This window comes from Dama dama, chromosome 4 (genome assembly GCF_033118175.1).
Source record: "Dama dama isolate Ldn47 chromosome 4, ASM3311817v1, whole genome shotgun sequence".
Classification (NCBI taxonomy): domain Eukaryota; kingdom Metazoa; phylum Chordata; class Mammalia; order Artiodactyla; family Cervidae; genus Dama; species Dama dama.
Window position 1 is genome coordinate 17,981,338 of NC_083684.1, and position 19,932 is coordinate 18,001,269.

Below are 19,932 nucleotides of genomic sequence, written 5' to 3' on the forward strand. Positions count from 1 at the left end.
CTAAACTGTTTATCAGGTGGAGCCAATGTTCCTGAGTCTTGCTTAATGGGGACTAAAGTGCACTTCCTTGTGGCCCAGGTGGGAGCAAGCTTCCTGAGTCTGGAGGAAACAGCTAGCTAGGCTTTGGCTCACCAAGAACACCAGTGACCAGAGGCTCAGAGGAGGGTTTAGAGTGTGGGGAAACCAGGAGACTGACAACAAAGCATCTTCATAACAGTGAAGGAACTCACAGCCGTCAAGAATCTGTCATCTCATCAGCAACCTTACAAGAGCATCATTCCCAATATCCAGATGAAGAAACAGATTGAGCAAACTGTCCAGGTCTGGCTGACAGACCAGAGCGTGCCTCGAGGGTGGCTGGTGACGGGACATGGCTGTCTGAGGGCTGACGTCCCTCTCCCCACGTCCTCCCTGCTCACTGAGCCCAGGTTTTATCCAGGCATCTCCTCCTCTGCCTGATTCAGGGAGAGGGGTCCCATCTCAGAGCCAGCTAGAATTCCTGATTCCTAAGACAGTGGTTCTGACAGTGAGGGTTTAGGAAGGAGCTGGGGGCTGAGTGTCAGTGGTGGGCCTTGAGGACAATTCCTGCAGGGGCTTCTTGGCAGTATCCTCACTCCTACAAGAGGGCAGGTCCCTCCCTGCTGGGCACCTGTGGGAATGCTACTGCCACCTTACTGCCAGCCTGTGGGTGATGCTGACACCTGGATGGGGGTGTGGCAGAGGAGTGTCAGCCCCAGGTGCCTCAGTCTAGTTATTTTTCGTTTTCAAGGGCAGATAGTCCTTTGAACCTGGAGTTTTCTGCTCCGTGCTGCCCAAAGCCTCCTAAACTGTAGGACCTCAATGACAGCTCTGGTTCCTCTTCCTCATCTCTTCTTGACCTCCCTTCCCTTACCTGTTAGAAAAGCACGAGGACTTTGCTGGCATCCTGCTCTTGGCGCCGCCTGGTCATTCACAGAAATCACTGCTATGGACCTCCCTCCACTTGCTCAATGGAAAGAATGGCCTCTCTTGTGCTGCCCATTTCACAGCGTGTAAGCTGTGGTGCCCAGAGGACAAAAGAACAAGATAAGCCTGAAGGGCCTTAGAATGCAGGAACAGATAGCACCAGACCCTTATCACCTTTCCTGCCATGATGCAAATGTTGCAGAATTTTTGAGCCTTCCGCGGCAGCTTGTCTTGTCCCTTTATGTCTTATACGAGGTTATCCTGTTCTTTCCCTTCTCTGTTTAAGTAAGTAGGCATACTACACCTAATCAGCAGACGACAGCGAGATTTCTACCCCATCCCTTTGTCCCCCTGCTATAAAAACAGAGATGAACTGAGTTCGTGATCAGCTGGGCCAGACCTGTGCATGGACCACAACATAAATGAAGCATCACTGGCAAAGTAAGGCACGCGCAGAACCCTCATCATAACAGAACACCACAAGCCATCACTCCACTTACCTGTAGCTCCTTCTCTGCCACTGACACATGTGCTCGCCCCCCCGGGTAGTCACACCTCTGTGGACAGGCCTCCCTTTCCAGTTCTCCTCGGTGCTCGGGGTGGGTCTCATGGAGGCTGATTATAGCCAGCAATACAGCAAGGCTCTCCTTTCCCGTCCTCCTGGGTGCAGCTGGAGCAGGCCGTGTGGGGCAGTGGTGCTCCTCCGCTCCTCCAAGGACGGCGTTGCAGCCCTTTGGGTCCAGGTTCCAGGCTCTCTGCGGGCAGAGCCACCTTGTGTGAGTCCCTACAGGTGAAAACCAGGTGCAAACGTTAGTTGTAAACAGCAGATGCCAACTGTCGTCGAGTTAGAGTTAGTTATGCCAGAAAGGAGTTTGCTGAGTGGACACCAGATGGGTGGAGTAAGTGGCAGGAGGCTAGAAAGCCAGCCGCTCCTTCATTTCTCACCGCCAGGTAGCAAAGTAAGACTCACCTGGCGGGAGCGTCTGTGGAGCCTGTGATACAGGCTACCCAATCAAGGGAGACTGGGAAGTGAGGGATAGCATCTGATTGGTGAACTTCTGTCACATGTCTGCCACCACCACCGCCCCCCACCCCCACCTACAAGGGAGGCTGGGAAGTGCTAGTGTCTGATTGGTGAGCCTGGGTCACATGTCTGCCACCTGCTCCCACCTGCAAGGGAGGCTGGGAAGTGGGTACTAGTGTCTGATTGGTGAGCCTGGGTCACATGTCTGCCACCACCCCACCGCCCCCCCCCCACCTGCAAGGAAGGCTGGGAAGTGAGGACTAGCATTTGATTGGTGAGCCTGGGTCACGTGGCTGTGCCCAGCTGCAAGAGAGGCTGGGAACTGAGGCCTAGCATTTTCTCCTCACCTCTGCAGGATGGGTTGTTCCTCTGGCAGCCGCTGGGCTCTGGAAGCAGAGTGAGCCAAGTCAGGGATGAATGAATATCCACTTCAGCTTGGTGGGTGGGTGTCCCCTCCATATTGCATCTGTGTTGACTGGCTACAAGAAAAGGAAGACAATGGTTCAGCTGTGCGGATGACTAGTGTCAGAGTAGAGATGGGGGAAGGGGATTGACTGGGGCTTGTTAGCCATCAAGTAATGGAGTTTTCAGGACTACAGTTTGTTCATTCACTCAGTGGGTCATCACCGACCTGTCCACCTTCCATCCATCCGTTATCCATCTACTGAGCCAAACATGAGGACAGACTTGGGACACATAGTTAAAGGAGTTGCCTCTGCCCCAAAGGAGCCCACAGTCTTGGTTGTTGTTTATTTGCTAAGTCATGTGTCTGACTCTTTGCAACCCCGTGGACTGTAGCACGTCAGGCTCCTCTGTCCAAGGGATTTCCCAGGCAAGAATACTGGAGTGAGTTGCCATTTCAGTCTCCTTCCCGACCTATGGATCGAACGCATTTCACCTGCATTGGCAGGCAGATTCTTTACCACTGAGTCACCAGGGAAGCCCTCCCACAGCCCCAGATAATTCCAGGCAGCTCCTGTTTGCAGACTTTAGGACTCAGACACCTCTCTCTTTGGCCTCCATGTGACTGTGCCGGGCCGGGTGCATACAGATGATGGTTCAAGTTGGACCATCACATTTGCATTTTTTACCCTTTTGGTCTCAGCTTTGCAGAGGAAACTTTTCTGGAAGTCTTAAAAAAAACTGAAGAAAAAAACACACAGGAAGCCATGTCTTGTGTTCTTTGTAGCGAGTCTTGTGCTAATTTTGAACCAAGGTTTATTTTTCTTTATTTTTAAATCCTGATTCTAGTGTGTGAAGAGAGAAACTTCCTCCCGTGGAGTGGCAGCCTCAGCCCTGAACGCAGAGTGGAGCAGCAGGGATGTGTAATTCACACAGAGTGCCGGCAGCAGGCTCGGTGGTGACAGAGCTTGACGCACATGGCTGTTGCTATCCTGACGGTCCTCTGTCAAGGAAACGCAAGCCTGTTGGCTGCTGTTGTAACTGAAGTGTCCAGGTGGGAATTCACTACTTCATCTGCCACCTCTTAGGGTTGTACCATCACCGGCTCACATGACACCACGCTTGGCTGATGACTTCCAAATCCACATCCTTAGCACCAGTGTGATAGATTCCCTAACTGTCTAATGAACCCCTTCTTGATTTCTCTGCCAAGATGGCCCACCATCACCTCAAACTCAAATTATCTTAACCTGAGTTTCTTATATCAACCGCTGCTGTGTGTGCTCAGTCACTCAGTTGTGTCCAACTCTTTGTGACCTATAGACTGTAGCCCACCAGGTTCCTCGGTCCATGGGATTTCCCAGGCAAGAATACCGGAATGCATTGCCATTTCCTCCTCCACGGGCTTTTCTCAACCCAGAGTCGAACCTGCGTCTCTGGCATCTCCTGCGTTGGCAGGCAGGTTCTTTACTGCTGAGCCACCTGGGAAGCCCATCAACCACTGCCCTCACCCCCAAAGCTTGCTTCCCCTCCTGGCTTCTCAGTTAAGGACAGCTGCTGAGTTTAAAAACCTGAGTGCCACCCTTCCCACCTGGCTCCTTCTAGGCCCCCACCATCTCTTGCTTGGATTGCTACCCTAGCAGGGTAGCTGTTTTCCTGCCGACATCTGGCCGTGAGCCACACACGTCATGCCGTCTCAAGTCCCTAGCCTGAACCCCATGATGACGTGGTGCTGTGCTGTCCAGCAGGCGGCTATTTACGTTAGTTATAATTGAGTCATGACAGCCTCCCAGCTGGTCTCCAGGTTGCCTGCTCTGCTCCATCATCCACACAGAAGCTAAGGAGAATGACCTAGGGGCTCTTAGGGGGCCAGTGGCCGGGTCCCACCCTGCTTAACCATCAGTGGCGGCGGCACACTCTATGGCTCACGCTCCTGGCTGCCCCTCATCCACCGGCCTGGCCGCCTCCTCCCACCTCCCTCCCATGTGTCTTACCCTCAGCCCTTCCCTGCCCTTTGGTTCCCTCAGCATCTCCATGGCTCCATGCCGGCCTTCCATCTGCACCCCTTCCTTACTCCTCCCGCAGGGCCCAGGGTGACATGCACTTTCCTTGCACGAGGAGGAGGTTGAGGCCCAGGTCTGGGCTTGCCCAGCCTTGGGGGATGCTGGCTCAGTGCCAAAGGCGCCATAGGGCTCATGAAGCTGACATGTTAGTGCTCCTTTTTTTTTTTTTGCATGGGTCCTTTACTGGACTGGGTGCTGAATTTTGGATTATTTTTATTTAAAAATTTAAAAATTCAGTTCATTTATTGCTTTCTCTTAAAGAGGACCCTAAATTGCCCTGATGCTGGGAAAGATTGAGGGCAGGAGGAGAAGGAGGCGACAGAGGATGAGATGGTTGGATGGCATCACCGACTCAATGGACATGAATTTGAGCAAGCTCCGAGAGATGGTGAAGGACAGAGAAGCCTGATATGCTGCCCATGGGGTCGCAAAGAGTTGGAGACAACTGAGCGACTGAACAACAAGTTGTTTAAGGCCCCAAATCTCAATCCACTCTGGACAGGCCATGTGGTCCTAATAACCTCAGTTCCCCCATTTTAACACATTATTGCCCAGGGAATTTTTACAGAAACTTTACGCCTGTGGCCAGCAATTTGTTATGTAAGGGAATATTGACACACTCTGGTCAATAACGTCCAGGTAACAAAAGACATATTAATACGCCTCTGGTTGTAAGTTGCTAAAATTAGGAATAATGAGCCCTCCTCACCAGATTGCTCTAATGGTCGTGTAAGGACAGGGGACAACTTTCAGCATGATGTCTAGAGCACGGGGGGTGGAACAGTTGAAGCTGGATCACACTGTCGGATAGAATAAATTGCAATTATAAGCAGTTTGAATTAATAGTATGAATTTATAGGCATGCCGATTTGGTCTTCTGCAGCCCAGTGGGTGGGTGTTAGTGTTGCCCATTTTTCAGATGTGGAAACTGAGGCTTAGGAAGAGTGATTCTGTGTGTCGGGCAGTAGCCCATTAGTGGAGCCCAGGTTTCTGGGGGCTCAGGAGCCGGCTATTGCTGGGCCGATGCTGATTTTCAGCCAGGCCACTGGGAGTGGGGTGCCCACGCGTGCAGAGACCATGGTGGTGGCTTGGGCTTGGAGCGTGTGACTGGCTCCTGGGGTGTCTCCCACTCTTCTCCTTTCTATTTCGGCTCTTCTCATTCTGAATTTCGTTTCAGCTCAGGTCCCTACCTTGACGTGCATACATGAGAAACGAACAGAGTTTCAAGGACCCCAAACACCAAGGTAGTTCCACAGCACCAAGGTGCCTCGCTCCTGGGATTAGTCACACACCTTTCTGATAAGAAAAGCGAAAACGCGAAGTAGGCGCCCTGTGACTTCCTGAATCCAGCACTCCACGTCCTGCCCGAAGGAACAAGCGACTCCCAGAAAGGAGCCCTGGGTGGAAGTCCCATGTTTCGATGCCCTTGGAAGGGGAACTGGTCGGGGAGGTTTGGTTTCAGGACCTCACCTCCCGGCTGGTGGGGGGCCAGGGAGGGTCCCTAGGGGAGGTCTGGCATCCCCGCCAGGCATTGCTGGGGCGGCCTGACCCCTGGCGACACCTGTGCCCGGCCACCCGCGGCGATGTCTTCCTGGGCAGCTGCCGGCATGGCTGTGTGGCGGGGCTGCGCTCTTGCGACACGGGCTCCTGAGGTTTCTGCGGCCCCTCTGGTCAGAGGGGGCCCAGGTGCTGTGGGCAAGACATGTGCCAGAGACCGAATTAGACCCTCCTGGAAAAAACAGCAGCTCGCCTAATGTTTCACAGGGCTGGTCTCTGGGCCCACAACCTGTAACTGACACCCACCCTGCATTCAGGGGCTCAGGAGGCAGGAATCTGGACTCCTCAGTTAGACGTTCTGGGTCAGGGTCTTCCTCCTCTCATTACTGGGTGCTGACAATTTCCCCAGCTATTCTCCTCAGGGGCCTCAGTTTTCTCATCTGCACAATGGGTCAGCGAATTAGGTCTAGGTCCCAGGGAGGTGCCGCAGATGGAGCAAATGAGCCCATGTAGAGTCCTCTTCACTGTGACATGCGAGGCACAGCCTGAATGCAGTCAGTGCCTGTTGAAAGAGGTGGGGGGGGGGGGTGTCCCTAAAGCCCTGCTCTCTCAAGACAGAGGAATGTGATACAGCTATTTAGAAGATTATTTTACTGGGGGAACAATCTGAAGTGTACAGAAGAACTTTAGGTAGAGCACAAAGACAACTCTACTCCCTCACCCAGATTCAGCTCTTCTCTGTAACAGCTTTCAGATCTGAGTCACCGTCGTATAATCCTCTCATTGCCAAGTGTGCCGTTTCATGGCCTTGAGTATCCCAGGTTGTGCAACCATCACCACAGTCCATTTTAGAACAAGTCCACTGCTCCCTTCCCCAGCCAGCCCCACGCTCCTTGGCTGCCACACCTCACCTATGTATTTTGGGCTTCCCAGGTGGCGCTAGTGGTAAAGAACCCGCCTGCCAATGTGGGAGACATAAGAGACTCGGGTTTGATCCCTGGGTGAGGAAGATCCCCTGATGAAGGGCATGGCAACCCACTCCAGTATTCTTGCCTGGGAAATCCCATGGACAGAGGAGCCTGGTGGGCTACAGTCCATGGGGTTGCAAATGGTTGGACACGACTGAAGTGACTGAAGGTGCACACGTATGTATTTTTTAACTGTTACTACTTGAATGCATCCTTTTGATCGGTGGCGTCCACAGGTTTTGAGTCTCAGAGAGCCTTTTCAATGTTAAAACCCCTGAAGAGGCCATTCATTTATTCACTCAACATGTGGTTACTGAGCATCTACTGTGGACCAAGCCTGGTGGCTGCGACAGAACAAAACAGACACCCCCCAGAGGCGAGAGGAATCCATGCAGATCGCAGTGTGGAAGATGCTGGAGAAGAATGGGGGAAGGGAAGTCGGAGAATGCAGCAGGGCCCTGGCCTTGCCAAGAGGCAGGGAGGGCAGCTGCTGTGGGCAAGGTGGAGCTGGGGGCATCTCCACGGAGGGAGCTGCAGGGGCGAAGCCTGCACAGGGAAGAAGCTTGGCTGGAGAGTCACCTGGGGCCTCCAGGGTGTCGGGGTGAGAGCAGACCACCTGGGGCTCATAGGGGGCTTCATGTTAAATCTCCACGCACTGGGAACCCCCACCAGTACCCAATGAGGTGCTGAATTCTGTTACATGCTTTGGCCACCAGATTTGTCCTTAATTAATCACAGCAGCTTCCGGTCCATCTGACCAGGGGTTACATATGTGTGTGTGATAAAGAGCGGGATGGGGACCCCTTATCGGTGTCCCCAGCTCCTCAGGAGCCCACGGCCTCCCAGGTGGACATCAGGTTTTAGACCACCTTCATTTCAGCATTTTATAAACTCGGTTCCGTAGCTCACTGCACCTTTAAAAAACCCAAACAAAAACCCCAAGAGTTTTCTATCCAAACAAGTTTTGAGAGTACCCCATTTCATAATGCACAGGAGCATCTTAAAGGCTCTGAGAAGTCCTGCAGCAAGGAACTTGGTGCTTTCCAAACTCAGTAGCCCAGGGAAACTGGGCTACTTTTATTCCACTACTCTGGTGAAACTAGTGTTATGTGGAAAATGCCTTGGGAAACAGGGTTCGATTCTGCAGATGAACCAGCTGTGGTGTGGAGACAGGAAGTGTTCAAGACCCCACCCAGAGCCTGCACAGAGGGGAGGACAATGTGAAATGCAAGAATCATAGAGTATATTGAAAAAGGTTCACTCTTGTTGAGGCTTCCCTGGTGGCTCATGTGGTACAGAATCTGCCTGCAATGCAGGAGACCCCGCTTCGATCCCTGGGTCAGGGAGATTTCTCCTGGAGAAGGGAATGGCAACCCACTCCAGTATTCTTGCCTGGGAAATCCCATGGACAGAGAAACATGGCGGGCTACAGACCATGGGGTCTCAAAGTACTCTGGAGGAAGCAAAACGCCCCCCTGACACCTGGGCTCTGGCCTCGCTCCCAGCTGGGCTGTGCTGCCCTCCTGAGGGGCATAAGCCCCCGGACAGCACCCCAGCCTCACACAAGGTCCTAATAAAGTGAGGCAGGTCACCCCGCACCAGCAAACCTTGTCTCTGCTCGGCTCAAACAAGGAGCTGCTGCTCCTCTATCCATTACAGCCCCCTCTCCCATGCAAGAGTCCGACCCCATCAGAGGACCAGCCCTCCTCTCCCACAGTGCCAGCCCAGGGTGAACCCCCATCCTCAGACCCTCCCCAAACTGCCTGCCCAAAGCCCTCTCCCGCAGCAGGCTCTTTCTGGCACCCTCCGCCCTAGTGTTCCCGTGTGGAGGGTGGCCACGCCCTGCAGCTCCAAGCAGAGCAAGAGAAGGACTGACGCGCTCTTGGGGTAAAGAGGTGCCAGGGGAGGCGCCCCCTTTAGCTGTTCCAGATCCTAGAGGCCCCGGGTCCCTCCACCTGTGGAGTCCTTCTCCTCAAACCGTGACCCGCCTCTTCCACGTCTAAAGACCCTTACGGTGACAATGGACCCCCCTTGGTCACTCTGGAATAACTTCTCTGTCTTTAAATCAGCTGATTAACTTGTGTTAATTCATTTTCAACAGTTATTCCCCTTTGTTGTGTGATCTGAGGCAGCCGCAGGCACTGGGAACCAGGGTGGGACCTGGGGGACCCACTGGGTGCCATTCTCTGTCCAGCTCGTCCACATCATGGAGATGGGGACCCGGAGGCTCAGACTGGCCACATGGCCACACGGCAAGTGAGGGCTCCTGCGGGACCCCTGGGCCCCTTGTGCAGAGGCCAGGGCCCTGGCGTCCTCTCTCTCCGGCCTCTGCAGGCCTGTCTTGGGCTATGGGCTTCCATATCGCCGTCCCCTAGACTCCGAGGCTCATCCCACCCCTGTGGCCAGGGCAGCTGCAGAAGCCACACGCGATGTTGGGGGGGGAGCCTTGCTCCCCACCCTTCTCCCAGCTCCTCGTCGCACAGATGGGCTTCAACCAGACACCCCGCCACACCCTTCCCAACCAGTTTCTGTTCATTGAATCGGACCCATCGCGTGTTGAGTCAAGAGCAGCTGGGAGTGTGATAAAAATGTGAAACCATTCAGACTCTGGACCTCACCTGGAGTGAGGTGCCCTGCAGGTTTAGTTTTGGAGAATCACGCAGTAGAAGCCTCTTTGATGACGGGTTTTCCGTCTGTGGGTCCCCTTGGGGTGGGTTTGGGAGTGAAAGCTACGGAGTCCATAGTCATCAGGATGGTGGTGAGATCTGGAGGGAGCTGCTGGAATTAGAAACATGGTCCACAGTGAGGTGGTAATTCTGCCAAAGGTGATGTGTCGGCGGGACGCGGAAGGAATCGAAACATCACCACCCGGGACAGGAGCTCAGGGCCCGAAGGCCCTTTAAAGACAGACTGATGGACCTCTGTGTGTTGGTAAGGACATAGGGTCCCCCGGGATCCTGCCCGTCCAGGCCACCTGGAGAGGGAGCGGTGCAGTGAGACACAGCTCCCGGGGCAGGGCCGCCCGTCAGGGGCCGCAGAGGCTCCCAACCCATCTCACAAATTCCCCCTCCCACCTCCCCTCTACTCTTTCCCCTGGACTCCTTTCCTGCGGCCCTGCCTCCCTTTCAGAGATTCTGGCAGGAGTTCCCACTCTCTGGCGGTCCAGTGGTTAACAATCTGCCTGCCAATGCAGGCGACACAAGTTCGATCCCTGGTCCTGGAAGATCCCACATGCCGTGGAGCAACTAAGCCCACATGCCCCAGCTACTGAGCACAGCTACTGTACTCGGGCAGCTATGGAAGCCTGGGTACCCTGGAGTCTGTGCTCCGAAGCCAGAGAAGCCACTGCCATGAGAAGCCCGCGCACAACTAGAGAAGGTCCTGCTCACCTCAACTAGAGAAAGTCTGCACGTGGCAACAAAGACCCAGCGCAGCCAGAAATAAAAAGCAGCACAAAGTAAGGTTCTGTCAGGAGCTGGAAAGCAAACACTTACAGGTGGAAGCTCGGGATTCCCAGGCACTGATCTACCCTCTCGCGGGCATCTGGGGCCTTGCTGGGAACGTGTACCTGGGGGCCATTAACAGTGCCCCCACTGCCTCCCTGGATTCAGGAATCTGAAAAACAGCAGCCAGCAGGTTGACTGTCCCCTGGTGGGGTGGGGAGGCAGCCTGGGAGAGGGGACAGAAGCAGCAGCAGGAGCAGGGCTTGGTTTTCTGAGTCCTTCTGGGCCTCTCTGCCCTTGTGAGGGCAGTATGCGGGCACACAGGGCATTGCAGCCTCTGGTCTGCCTGAAGCCTGGGGACTGGTGGCCCGAGAGGCCCAGAAGGCTGTTTAACTCCCTGGGCCAGAGGCAGTGAGCCCGGAGCTCAGCCGGAGTTGGGACCGGCCTCGCCTTGAACGCGGTCATGAGGGAGAGGAGGTCGGCCTGCATCAGGTGGTGACCACATGCGTCTCAGACAGCGGGACGTCAGGCAGAAGCCAGGGGATGTTTGGGGGTGAGGTTTTCCCAGCTGTCCTGTAAGAGCACCCTCCCTGCCCACCCCCCCACCTGCTCTGGACATAACACCTAGTGATGCTTTGGACATCACTTTGGATGCTTTGGCTTCTCGGAGTGTAGGGCAGGAGTCTCGTGCTCCTGAGAATCCATGCGGCCCTTTGGGGGGCTGAGCACCGCGCTCCCTGGGCTGGCTGGATCCCAAACATGACGGAAATCAGAAAACCCAAAACATCGGTGCGGTGGGGGGGGGGGGGGTGTTGGTATCATGAGGAAGGGAAACCAGCTTCTCTGTTCCCTCCCCTCACCCCCCCACTGGTTTGGTTTGAACACATTTCCCCCCTTATTTATAAAAATAATACAGCAACCGCATTATATAAAATTTGAAAAAAGAAAAAAGAACTGTTCTCCACCCCACCCCCTGCATGCCCACCGCTAACCCCTCAGCCCCCAGTCTCATTCTGGCACAAGTGTGTATTTTGAACTGTGATTTTTTTTTTTTAAAGGGTATTATATCATGCACACTGTCCTCATTGCTATAGATCTTCCCAACTGTCTGGGGAGTTTGGGGAGCACCTGCCAGGCTGGTGTGTCACCCTCTGAAATTGTCCCTGTGTGGGTGGCCAGGCAGGTAGTTTGGAAGCTTGTGATCCTTGGGGAGGACGCTGCGAATGCCCGTGGGTGTGTGATTTTGCTAATTGTTCTCTTAGATGATGTCCAGGAGTGGCGTTACTGAGTAGCTGATGTGATCCAGTCCCCGGTCACTTCTCCAAGTCGCCCCCTCACCGCCCCCACCCCTCTGTGGCCACATGTGGCTCCTTGCCGTCCTCAAACGTGTTATTTGTGGTCCTGCGTCAGGACCTTTGCACGGCTGCTCCCTGGACATTTCTCTAAGTCCTTCATGTGGCTTTTCCTTTCCTTTGTCCTGGAGTATGCTCAGATGTCACCTTCTGAGAGAGAGCTCTCTTCCCCTGGCGTGGTCTGGCTTTATTTTCCTGGGGGCACCTGTCACCATGTGACATGAGCTCAGCTGGTGCCCTCCCACTGATGGCACATGTCACGAGGACGGTGTCTGGTGCATCACTCTGTCTCCATCCTGGGGGGCCGGGTGGTGTGCTCCCACATTTGGAGGGCTCACCTGTGCCAAGTGACTTCTGATCATGGGTGTCCAGTTTAATTCTCCCCACGACTCTGGGGAGGGAGTCCCAGTCCCATTTTTCAGCTGAGGACACAGGGGCTCAGAGACGGGGACGTTTACAAGGCAGGTGGTGGAGGGGTGTGTGGCCCCAGGGCTGCCTGGGTCAGGAGGCAGCCCTTCTCCATTAGATGAGGTACACACAGCCTGGCCATCCTGCTGCGCCTGAGATGACTCTGCCTGGCTCGCCTGGATCTCCAGCCGGTGCACTGGTCCTCTGCAAGCAGAGAACTGCTTATTTCTGGGCTCGAAACAGGTCTCAGTAGGGCCTGCGGAGGCTTCCCTGATGGCTCAGTGATGAGGATCCCGCCTGCCAATGCAGGAGTTGTGGGTTCGATCCCTGGGTGGGGAAGATCTGGAGAAGGAAATGGCAACCCACTCTAGTATTCTTGCCTGGAGAGTTCCATGGACAGAGGAGTCTGGCGGACTATAGTCCATGGGGTTGCAAAGAGTCACACATGACTCAGCGACTAAACAACAGCAACTACCACCACCAGGGCCTGGGGATCTGCATTTTGATAAACTCAGCAGGTGATGCCCAGGCAGGCAGCTAACGGTACTTGGAGAAACCACAGCCCTAGAAGAAGCGAGCCTTGCCTTGCTCATCTTCCCCAAACTCTGACCACACGGGGAAAGACATCTGATGGTGGTGGGCCAGCACCTGTGAGCGCCGTGGCATGTCCCCCACAACTGATATGAGGAAATCCTACTTTCATTGGTGCTTATTAAAGAATGGAGACAAGACCCTAGGGACTCTTAGATCTGGAAGGGCACTTAGAAATCAGGCAATGCACTGAGGTTTTTTCCTTTTAAATATTTATTTTTTAGAAAATTGGCTTTATTTTTAGTCTGGATTCAGAGTGGAAAGTACAGAGGGTTCCCACAAACCCCTGCCTTACTACGGCCCCCACAGTGACCCCTAGCATCCCCATGTCCCACCAGAGTGGTGCATTCCCTAAAAATCCTCTCTTCCCCACCCATTCATCCTCCCCTCCCCAGTACTCTGCTTTTTAACCTGGAAAATCCAGTGGCTGCCAGATGTATCAAGGCCCAGGACACACATAGCAGACTGTGTTTCAATAAACTATTTGGGGGAGGGGATAAAGGAATATAACTGGTCATTCAAAATGATTCACGGGGACTTCCTGGTGGTCCAGTGGCTAAGACTGCTCCCAGTGCAGGGGGTCTGTGTTCCTTCCCTGGTCAGAGAACTAGATCCCACGTGCTGCAACTGAAGTTTGCATAGCGACTAAAGAGTCCACATGATACAACAAAGATCGAAGAACCTCAGTGCTGCAGCTAAGACTCGCACAGCCAAATAAATAAATATTTTAAAATGATTCATTAAAATGAAAAATAATGTTTCGTGACCTTACTACAAAATGCACAGTAATTTTAAAGATCAGACCAGATGCTTATAAGATATCTGCTCCTCTTAAAGTGACAAGCTGGTAGAGATTTAACAGGTTCTTCAGGGAAGCATAAAGGGCCTTTGTCAACGTCCATGGTGTAAACCCTCAAACTCCCGGTGTGATGTCTCTAAGCACGGGGCTGGGGAGAGATGCGCACAGTTGGCGCTCGCGGGCAGGGTGGGAGCTGCTGGTGGGAACGGCTCAGAACCCAGAGCCGCTTGAGGGTCAGAACCCAGATTTCTCTGTGGAATACTAAAATTTTAGGTCTAGAGAGGCTGGAGAGATGGGAAAATTGTTTACACATCCCTTGGGGAACTAGTAACAAAGCCACCAATAGAACCCAGCTCCCAACCTGTAGGTAGGTGAGTTCTTTGTCCACGCACACAGTCCCAGGTTTTAAGCAGCGAATAAAGATGTTGTGAATAAAATGACATGAGGGGCTCTACAACCACACAGCATGTAAAGAAACAATGAGCTCTAGATTCAAGAGTGAGACCCATGAATTCCCTCCTCTGCACTCATTTATTTCACGAGCTAATAGAGACAGTATTTGCTGAACACAAACTTCCTGCTGGTTACTTCAGGCACTGCGGGAGTGAGGGAGGCATTCATGGATGCTCCTGGGGGGTTATGTGTGTTTGGGGTGGGGCTCTGGTGGGCTCATGGCCTTGAGGAGTGACTCAAGGAGGGTGTGATGGAAAATAAGACGCGGCTAGAGCCTGCTGGACTTTCCAAGCTCTGATTACGTGGCTCGGCCGCTGCCGGGTGACTTCCGGCACCTCTGGTCTGCTTGCAACTGCACATCTGGCCCAGGACAGGCATGGCACAGGTGCCCTGGGGATGTTCATGCCACAGTCAGGGGCTGGGTACCCAGAGGGCTCCCCCATCCAGGGTTCTGGTCATCCTGGTCCCACCAGTACCACCCAGTTCCAATGTGGTCGCCCAAGGGGAAGTCTGGTCATTTACCAAGAAGCTCACGGGTCTGTGGAGGGATTGAACTGGAAGCAACCTTCTGACTAAAGGTTGAGTTTGCAGTCTGACCAACCTGGGTTCAAATCCCATCTCTACCTCACTCACACTGTGGTATTGGGGCAGTCCCGTCCCCTCTTCGAGCCTCGGTTTTCCCATCCGTGCAGTGGGGATAAAACGGCTCACTTCCCAAGGTTTGCTGTGAGGGTTAGAAATCATATGTTGATGGAACAATAGTGTCTGGGACAGAGAAGGGCACATAATAAATATTCAAAACATAATTAGGGCAGATGTCTAGCAGATATCTCAGTAGGTGGAAGGAAACGGGACTCTGGGGTTGATCTAGCTTTTGACTTTGCAGATGGAGAAACTGGGAACAGAAAGGGGAAGAAGCGATTGGCCTCCAGTCATCTGACGACTTAGGATCAGCACTGAAACTCAGCCTGGGGTGCTGTGTTTCGGGCCAGTGGCTGTGGAGGCTGCGGGAAAGTGGGGTGGGCGAGGGAAATGGGGCTGGGAGTTAGCTGAACTCCTGGCTCAGGGGGGGTTGCTTTGCCTTGTGAGCCAAAGCAACAGTTCTTCAGAGTGATGAGAGAACAGCCAGGAAAGTGCTTTGCAAACTGTGAAGTGCTGAGCACTCTTACCCATAACCAGGCATGTTTACTGATGCTTCCTATGTGCCAGGGAGTGTGTCAAATGCTCTGTGCATAGTAAGTTCTGCCAAAAGCCCGGGGAGGGAGCTCCTGTTATCCCTGTTTAGTAGACAGGACCAGAGAGGTGAAGTCACTTGCTGAAAGTCACACATCTGACAACAGGCCGAGCTTGTATCCAACTGACTCCAAACTCCTATCTTTGACTACTGCACACAGCTGCATCTTTATGGTGTCCTGGCTCCTGGAACGGGTTAAAGGACAGCAAAGGTTTACAGCTGGACAAGGTGGCCGGTGACTGTGCTTGCTGAAGCAGCTGTATCATTCTAGTTGTCCCCTGCCGTCCCGTCCACACCCGTATCTTCCAGAAGCCTGGGCAGGATCTTCCCGACCCAGCGTGCCCCACCAGGGGATTTGCTCTGTGTCGGGAGAGGAGGCTGAACCGTCTCCTCTTCAAGTGAGAAACAGAAGTTGAGGGCCTTGGCCACCTCTCTCTTGAAGCCCCAGGAGTCAAGACCAAAATACCATCCTGAACCTTGAACTCTGTCTGGCTCCACCTCCCCTGGTCCAGCCCCACCCGCGATCTCTCACTTCCTGGGTCAGGGAGCCCGAATCCCGGGGGAGGCCAGCAGAGCAGGCTTGGATCCTCCCAGGAAACATCTGTGTGGGGCTGAGGACATTCCGTGGGAAACTTGTGTCCACCCACCATGGGTTCCACAGCTGAGCCAAGAGCGGGCAGTGGCCCCGGGCCAGGTGGGGCAGACGCGAGGGGGAGCACAGTCGGAGATGCCCAGGCCCCAGCCTCGTCGGCTCCAGGGTTTCCATTAGGGCTATGCAGGGGTCACTCTGGTTGGAAAGGAAGTGGGGTAGGGCTTGAAGTTGCACTGAAATAGCACTTTGTAAGCCTCGAGGAAATGTGAATTGTTCAAAACAAAGCACACACGAAGGACGGACTGAGCTGTGGTGGAGGAGCGTGTTGCACTCAGCCCTTGGCACCCCACCCCCACCTGAACTTCTCTGAGGCCAGAATTATCTGGAATGGAGGGCGGGAGCTCTCGGTCTCTGCAGGTGTACCAGTCTGGCGGGGGGGACCTAGGGACTGTGCCAGATGTTCTCTGTGACCGCTGTGTGGGTTGTCCACTGCGTGGGGGTTCCTGGAGTCGGGAGCCAGTTGGGGTTGAAAGCCAACTGTAGCCTACTCCATAGGCTTCCCTGACTTGGGCAAAAGCACCATGCCCACCAGCACAGCTTCAGCTTCCTGGTCTTGTATCAGGAACAGGCATGGAAGTCGACAGAATTCCAGAATAAGGATATGTATGATGTCACGTAACAGGAAGTTACAGGGAGGCTTCAGGCTTGGCTGGTCCATGGCCCAGAAGTGTCGTCAAGGAGCCAGGTCCTTCCTGTCACTCTATCTTGCCCATCATGATGCTGGCTTTGTCCTCATGCTGGTCACAAGATGGTGGCCATGGTTCCAGGCATCACGGAAGAAGAGAGACCATCTCTTCCGTGGTGCTTTCCTGGAAGTCAGGAGATTCTCCCAGAAGGCCCCTGGCTGTCGCCATATTCCATTTCATTGGCCAGAACTGGTCACATGCCCCATCCTGAGCCAATCACTCTGGAGGGGTGGGCGTGATGATTGGGTTAGACTGAAGATGGAGAGTGGGGGGCGGAAGGGTGAGTGTGTTAGCCTCAATGTCTACTACAGCCTAAAAGCCCATGACTGCAGGAGCCCTGTGGAGCTTTTTCCCCTGGAAATCCAGGACTCCCTTTTCTTCTGCGTTAAAAGGGACAGAGCAAACTCCCCCAACACAGCAGACTCAGAGCAGCTGCAGTTGAAACTCTCAGAACCCACCCCGTTTCCTGCTACTGACAGACCTTTAACACAGCCATTGGCTGGTATCTGATGTACTGAGCTGCACCCAGCAATTCGCCAGTGCCGTGCAGTCCCCCACTGCCCCAGTGGTGCTCTGGCTTCGGATCCCGCCAATGTCCTTACGCCAGGAAAGCGCCTCGCCCCCGCGTCGTCTCCCCGTCCCATCTCCTTCTTTTATTCCTTTCCCCAGGTGCCCAGATTTTATACCTTTGTTCCTAGGAGCCTCTGGTCTCTGAAGGTTTCCTTTCAACCTTAAATGGTGCCCCAGCTCATCCAGCTGGGCCTTGAACAATATTCAGTGAAACTCTTTGCTTCCTTTAACCATCTTTCCTTTCTCTACCCCACAGCTTGGTGTTATGAAGACTTCAGACATGCAGAGGCGTTGAGAGTGGTGGACACCAGGGTTTCCCCACCACTCACATTCAACAGCTGTTACCCTTGTGCCATATTTGCTTCAGAGGTCTGTGTTTATGTATCTGTGGATCTGTTTGAAAGAAAACTTGAAGGTGTGTTCACAGACCACACAAAAATACGTTAGACTTCCCCTCCAGAATCCCAATGCTAGTATCACACCAAAGAAACATTCTTTATACAAATCAAACCTACAGTGAGGTGCCACTTCACATGGGCCAGAATGGTCATCATGAAAAAAGTCTGCAAATAATAAATGGCAAAGACAATATGGAGAAAGAGGAACCCTCTTTTTTTTTGTTGATAGGAATGTGAGTTGGTGAAGTATGGAGGTTCCTTAAAAACTGAAAACGGAGCTAGCGTATGTCCCTGCAATCCCATTCCTAGGCATATATTCAGAGAAAACTATAATTCAAAAGGATATATGCACACACAATGTTCACTGCAGCACTATTTAAAGTAGCCAGGACATGGAAGCAACCTAAGTGTCCAGAGACAGATGAATGGATAAAGAGGATGTGGTATACATACACAATGAAATGTTACTCAGCCATAAAAAAGAACGAAATAACGCCACTTGCAGGAAATGGATGGGCCTAGAGATGGTCATACTAAGTGAAGTCAGACAGAGAAAGACAAATATGATATTGCTTATAAGGAGAATATGAAAATGACACAAATGAACTTATTTACCAAGCAGAAATAGACTCACAGGCATAGGAAATGAACCTAAGGGGAATGGGGGGAGGGATAAACTAGGAGTTTGGGATTAGCATATTACTACAGTATATATAAAACATATAACCAACAAGGACCTAGTGTACAGAGCAAGGAACTACACTCAATATCTTGTAATAACGTATAATGGAAAAGGATCTTAAAAAGAATGTGTGTGTGTGTGCGTGTGTGTGTATGTGCGCGCGCGCGTGCGTGCTTAGTCGCTCAGTTATGTACAACTCTTTGAGACCCTATGGACTGTAGCCCACCAGGCTCCTCTGACTGTGGGGATTCTCTAGGCAAGAAGAGTGGAGTGGGTTGCCATGCCCTCCTTTAGAAGGAGATCCCAACCCAGGGATTGAACCCAAGTCTCCTGTATTGCAGGCAGATTCTTCACCGTCTGAGCCCCAAGGGAGGCCCATCACATGTATACATATATATGTACCTATATATATACACATACATGTATACATATGGGGGCAGGAGGCAAAGGGGACGACAGAGGATGAGATGGCTGGATGACATCACCGACTTGATGGACATGGGTTTGAATAAACTCCGGGAGTTGGTGATGGACAGGGAGGCCTGGCGTGCTGCGATTCATGGGGTCGCAGAGTCAGACACAACTGAGCTGCTGAACTGAACTGAACTGAACATATATATGTATGAGCTTCACTGTGGCTCAGATGGTAAAGAATCCGCCTGCAATGCAGGTGATATGGGTTTGATCCCCTGGAGAAGGAAATGGCAACCCACTCTAGTGTATTTGCTGGGAGAATCCCATGGACAGAGGAATCTGGCAGTCTACGGTCCATGGGGTTTCAAAGAATCAGACACGACTGAAGTGACTGGGCACACACACACACACACATATATAATGAATATATTTTTGAATCATTTTGCTGTACATCCGAAACTAATACAACATTGTAAATCAACTATATTTCAATAAAAATTTAAAAAGAAACAATATCATCTTTAATATCCAGCCCCTATTAAAATTTCCCAGTGATGCATCCGTTGTTGGGATTAACTTGAATCTGAAAAGAAGTGAATTTCTTCAAGCCTGGGAGGGGTTAACGAAGTTGCTCTAAAGTGACCAAAAATACATGGAAAAACACATGCAATTTTCCCAGAAGTATTCCTTATCCTTTTCTCTACCCCCACTTCCATCTCTCAAAGTGTTTTTTTTTTTTTTTTCAGGTCAGACATAGGGCAGAAACCAGATGGCATTTTAATCTGCATCTCAAGGGCCGTGTCCTGGGAAGGCTCCAGGGTCTTGGCACGAGCTGCGGTCTCTCTGGCGTCCAGCAGCTCGCTTGGAAGTGGGTTCCGTTCCTCCTGAGTGTTTGCTGGGTCAGGTTCTCTTGACTCTGAATAATCCCGCCATGGCTGGCTGCCTTCTGCTTTGCCGGTCCTCAAGCTCTGGGGCAGCAAACAGTTCCCCCAAGCAGCTTTCTCAGTACACTCTGTTGACTGACCCTTTGAGGGAAGTGACCGCAGTGACTGTGGCCACAAAACGGTGGGGGGTAGCCCTCAGTCAGACAAACAGCAGATGTTTGTGTTTTCCAAACAAACGCGTGAGACAGTCACGATTCTCTTTTCTAGACTCAGAGGAGAACAACATTTTTTTTTTTTTAACCCCCACTTCTCAGATGGTCAGTGGTGCTGCTGCTGCTGCTGCTAAGTCACTTCAGTCGTGTCTGACTCTGTGCGACCCCATAGACAGCAACCCACCAGGCTCCCCCATCCCTGGGATTCTCCAGGCAAGAACACTGGAGTGGGTTGCCATTTCCTTTTCTAATGCA

The 19,932-nt window shown here is 52.7% G+C and overlaps 1 protein-coding gene across 1 annotated transcript in view; it reads right to left on the reverse strand.

The window, feature by feature from the left end:
- Window positions 1-671: 671 nt before the first annotated feature.
- Window positions 672-19,932, reverse strand: part of LOC133052538 (uncharacterized) — a 248,051-nt gene continuing 228,790 nt past the window's right edge. Inside the window, exons 4-6 of the mRNA XM_061137495.1 lie at window positions 2,317-2,448; window positions 1,446-1,729; window positions 672-701 (exon numbers count right to left, since the gene is read on the reverse strand). Coding sequence (XP_060993478.1) covers window positions 672-701; window positions 1,446-1,729; window positions 2,317-2,448 — 446 coding nt within the window. The remainder of the gene's footprint in view (window positions 702-1,445; window positions 1,730-2,316; window positions 2,449-19,932) is intronic.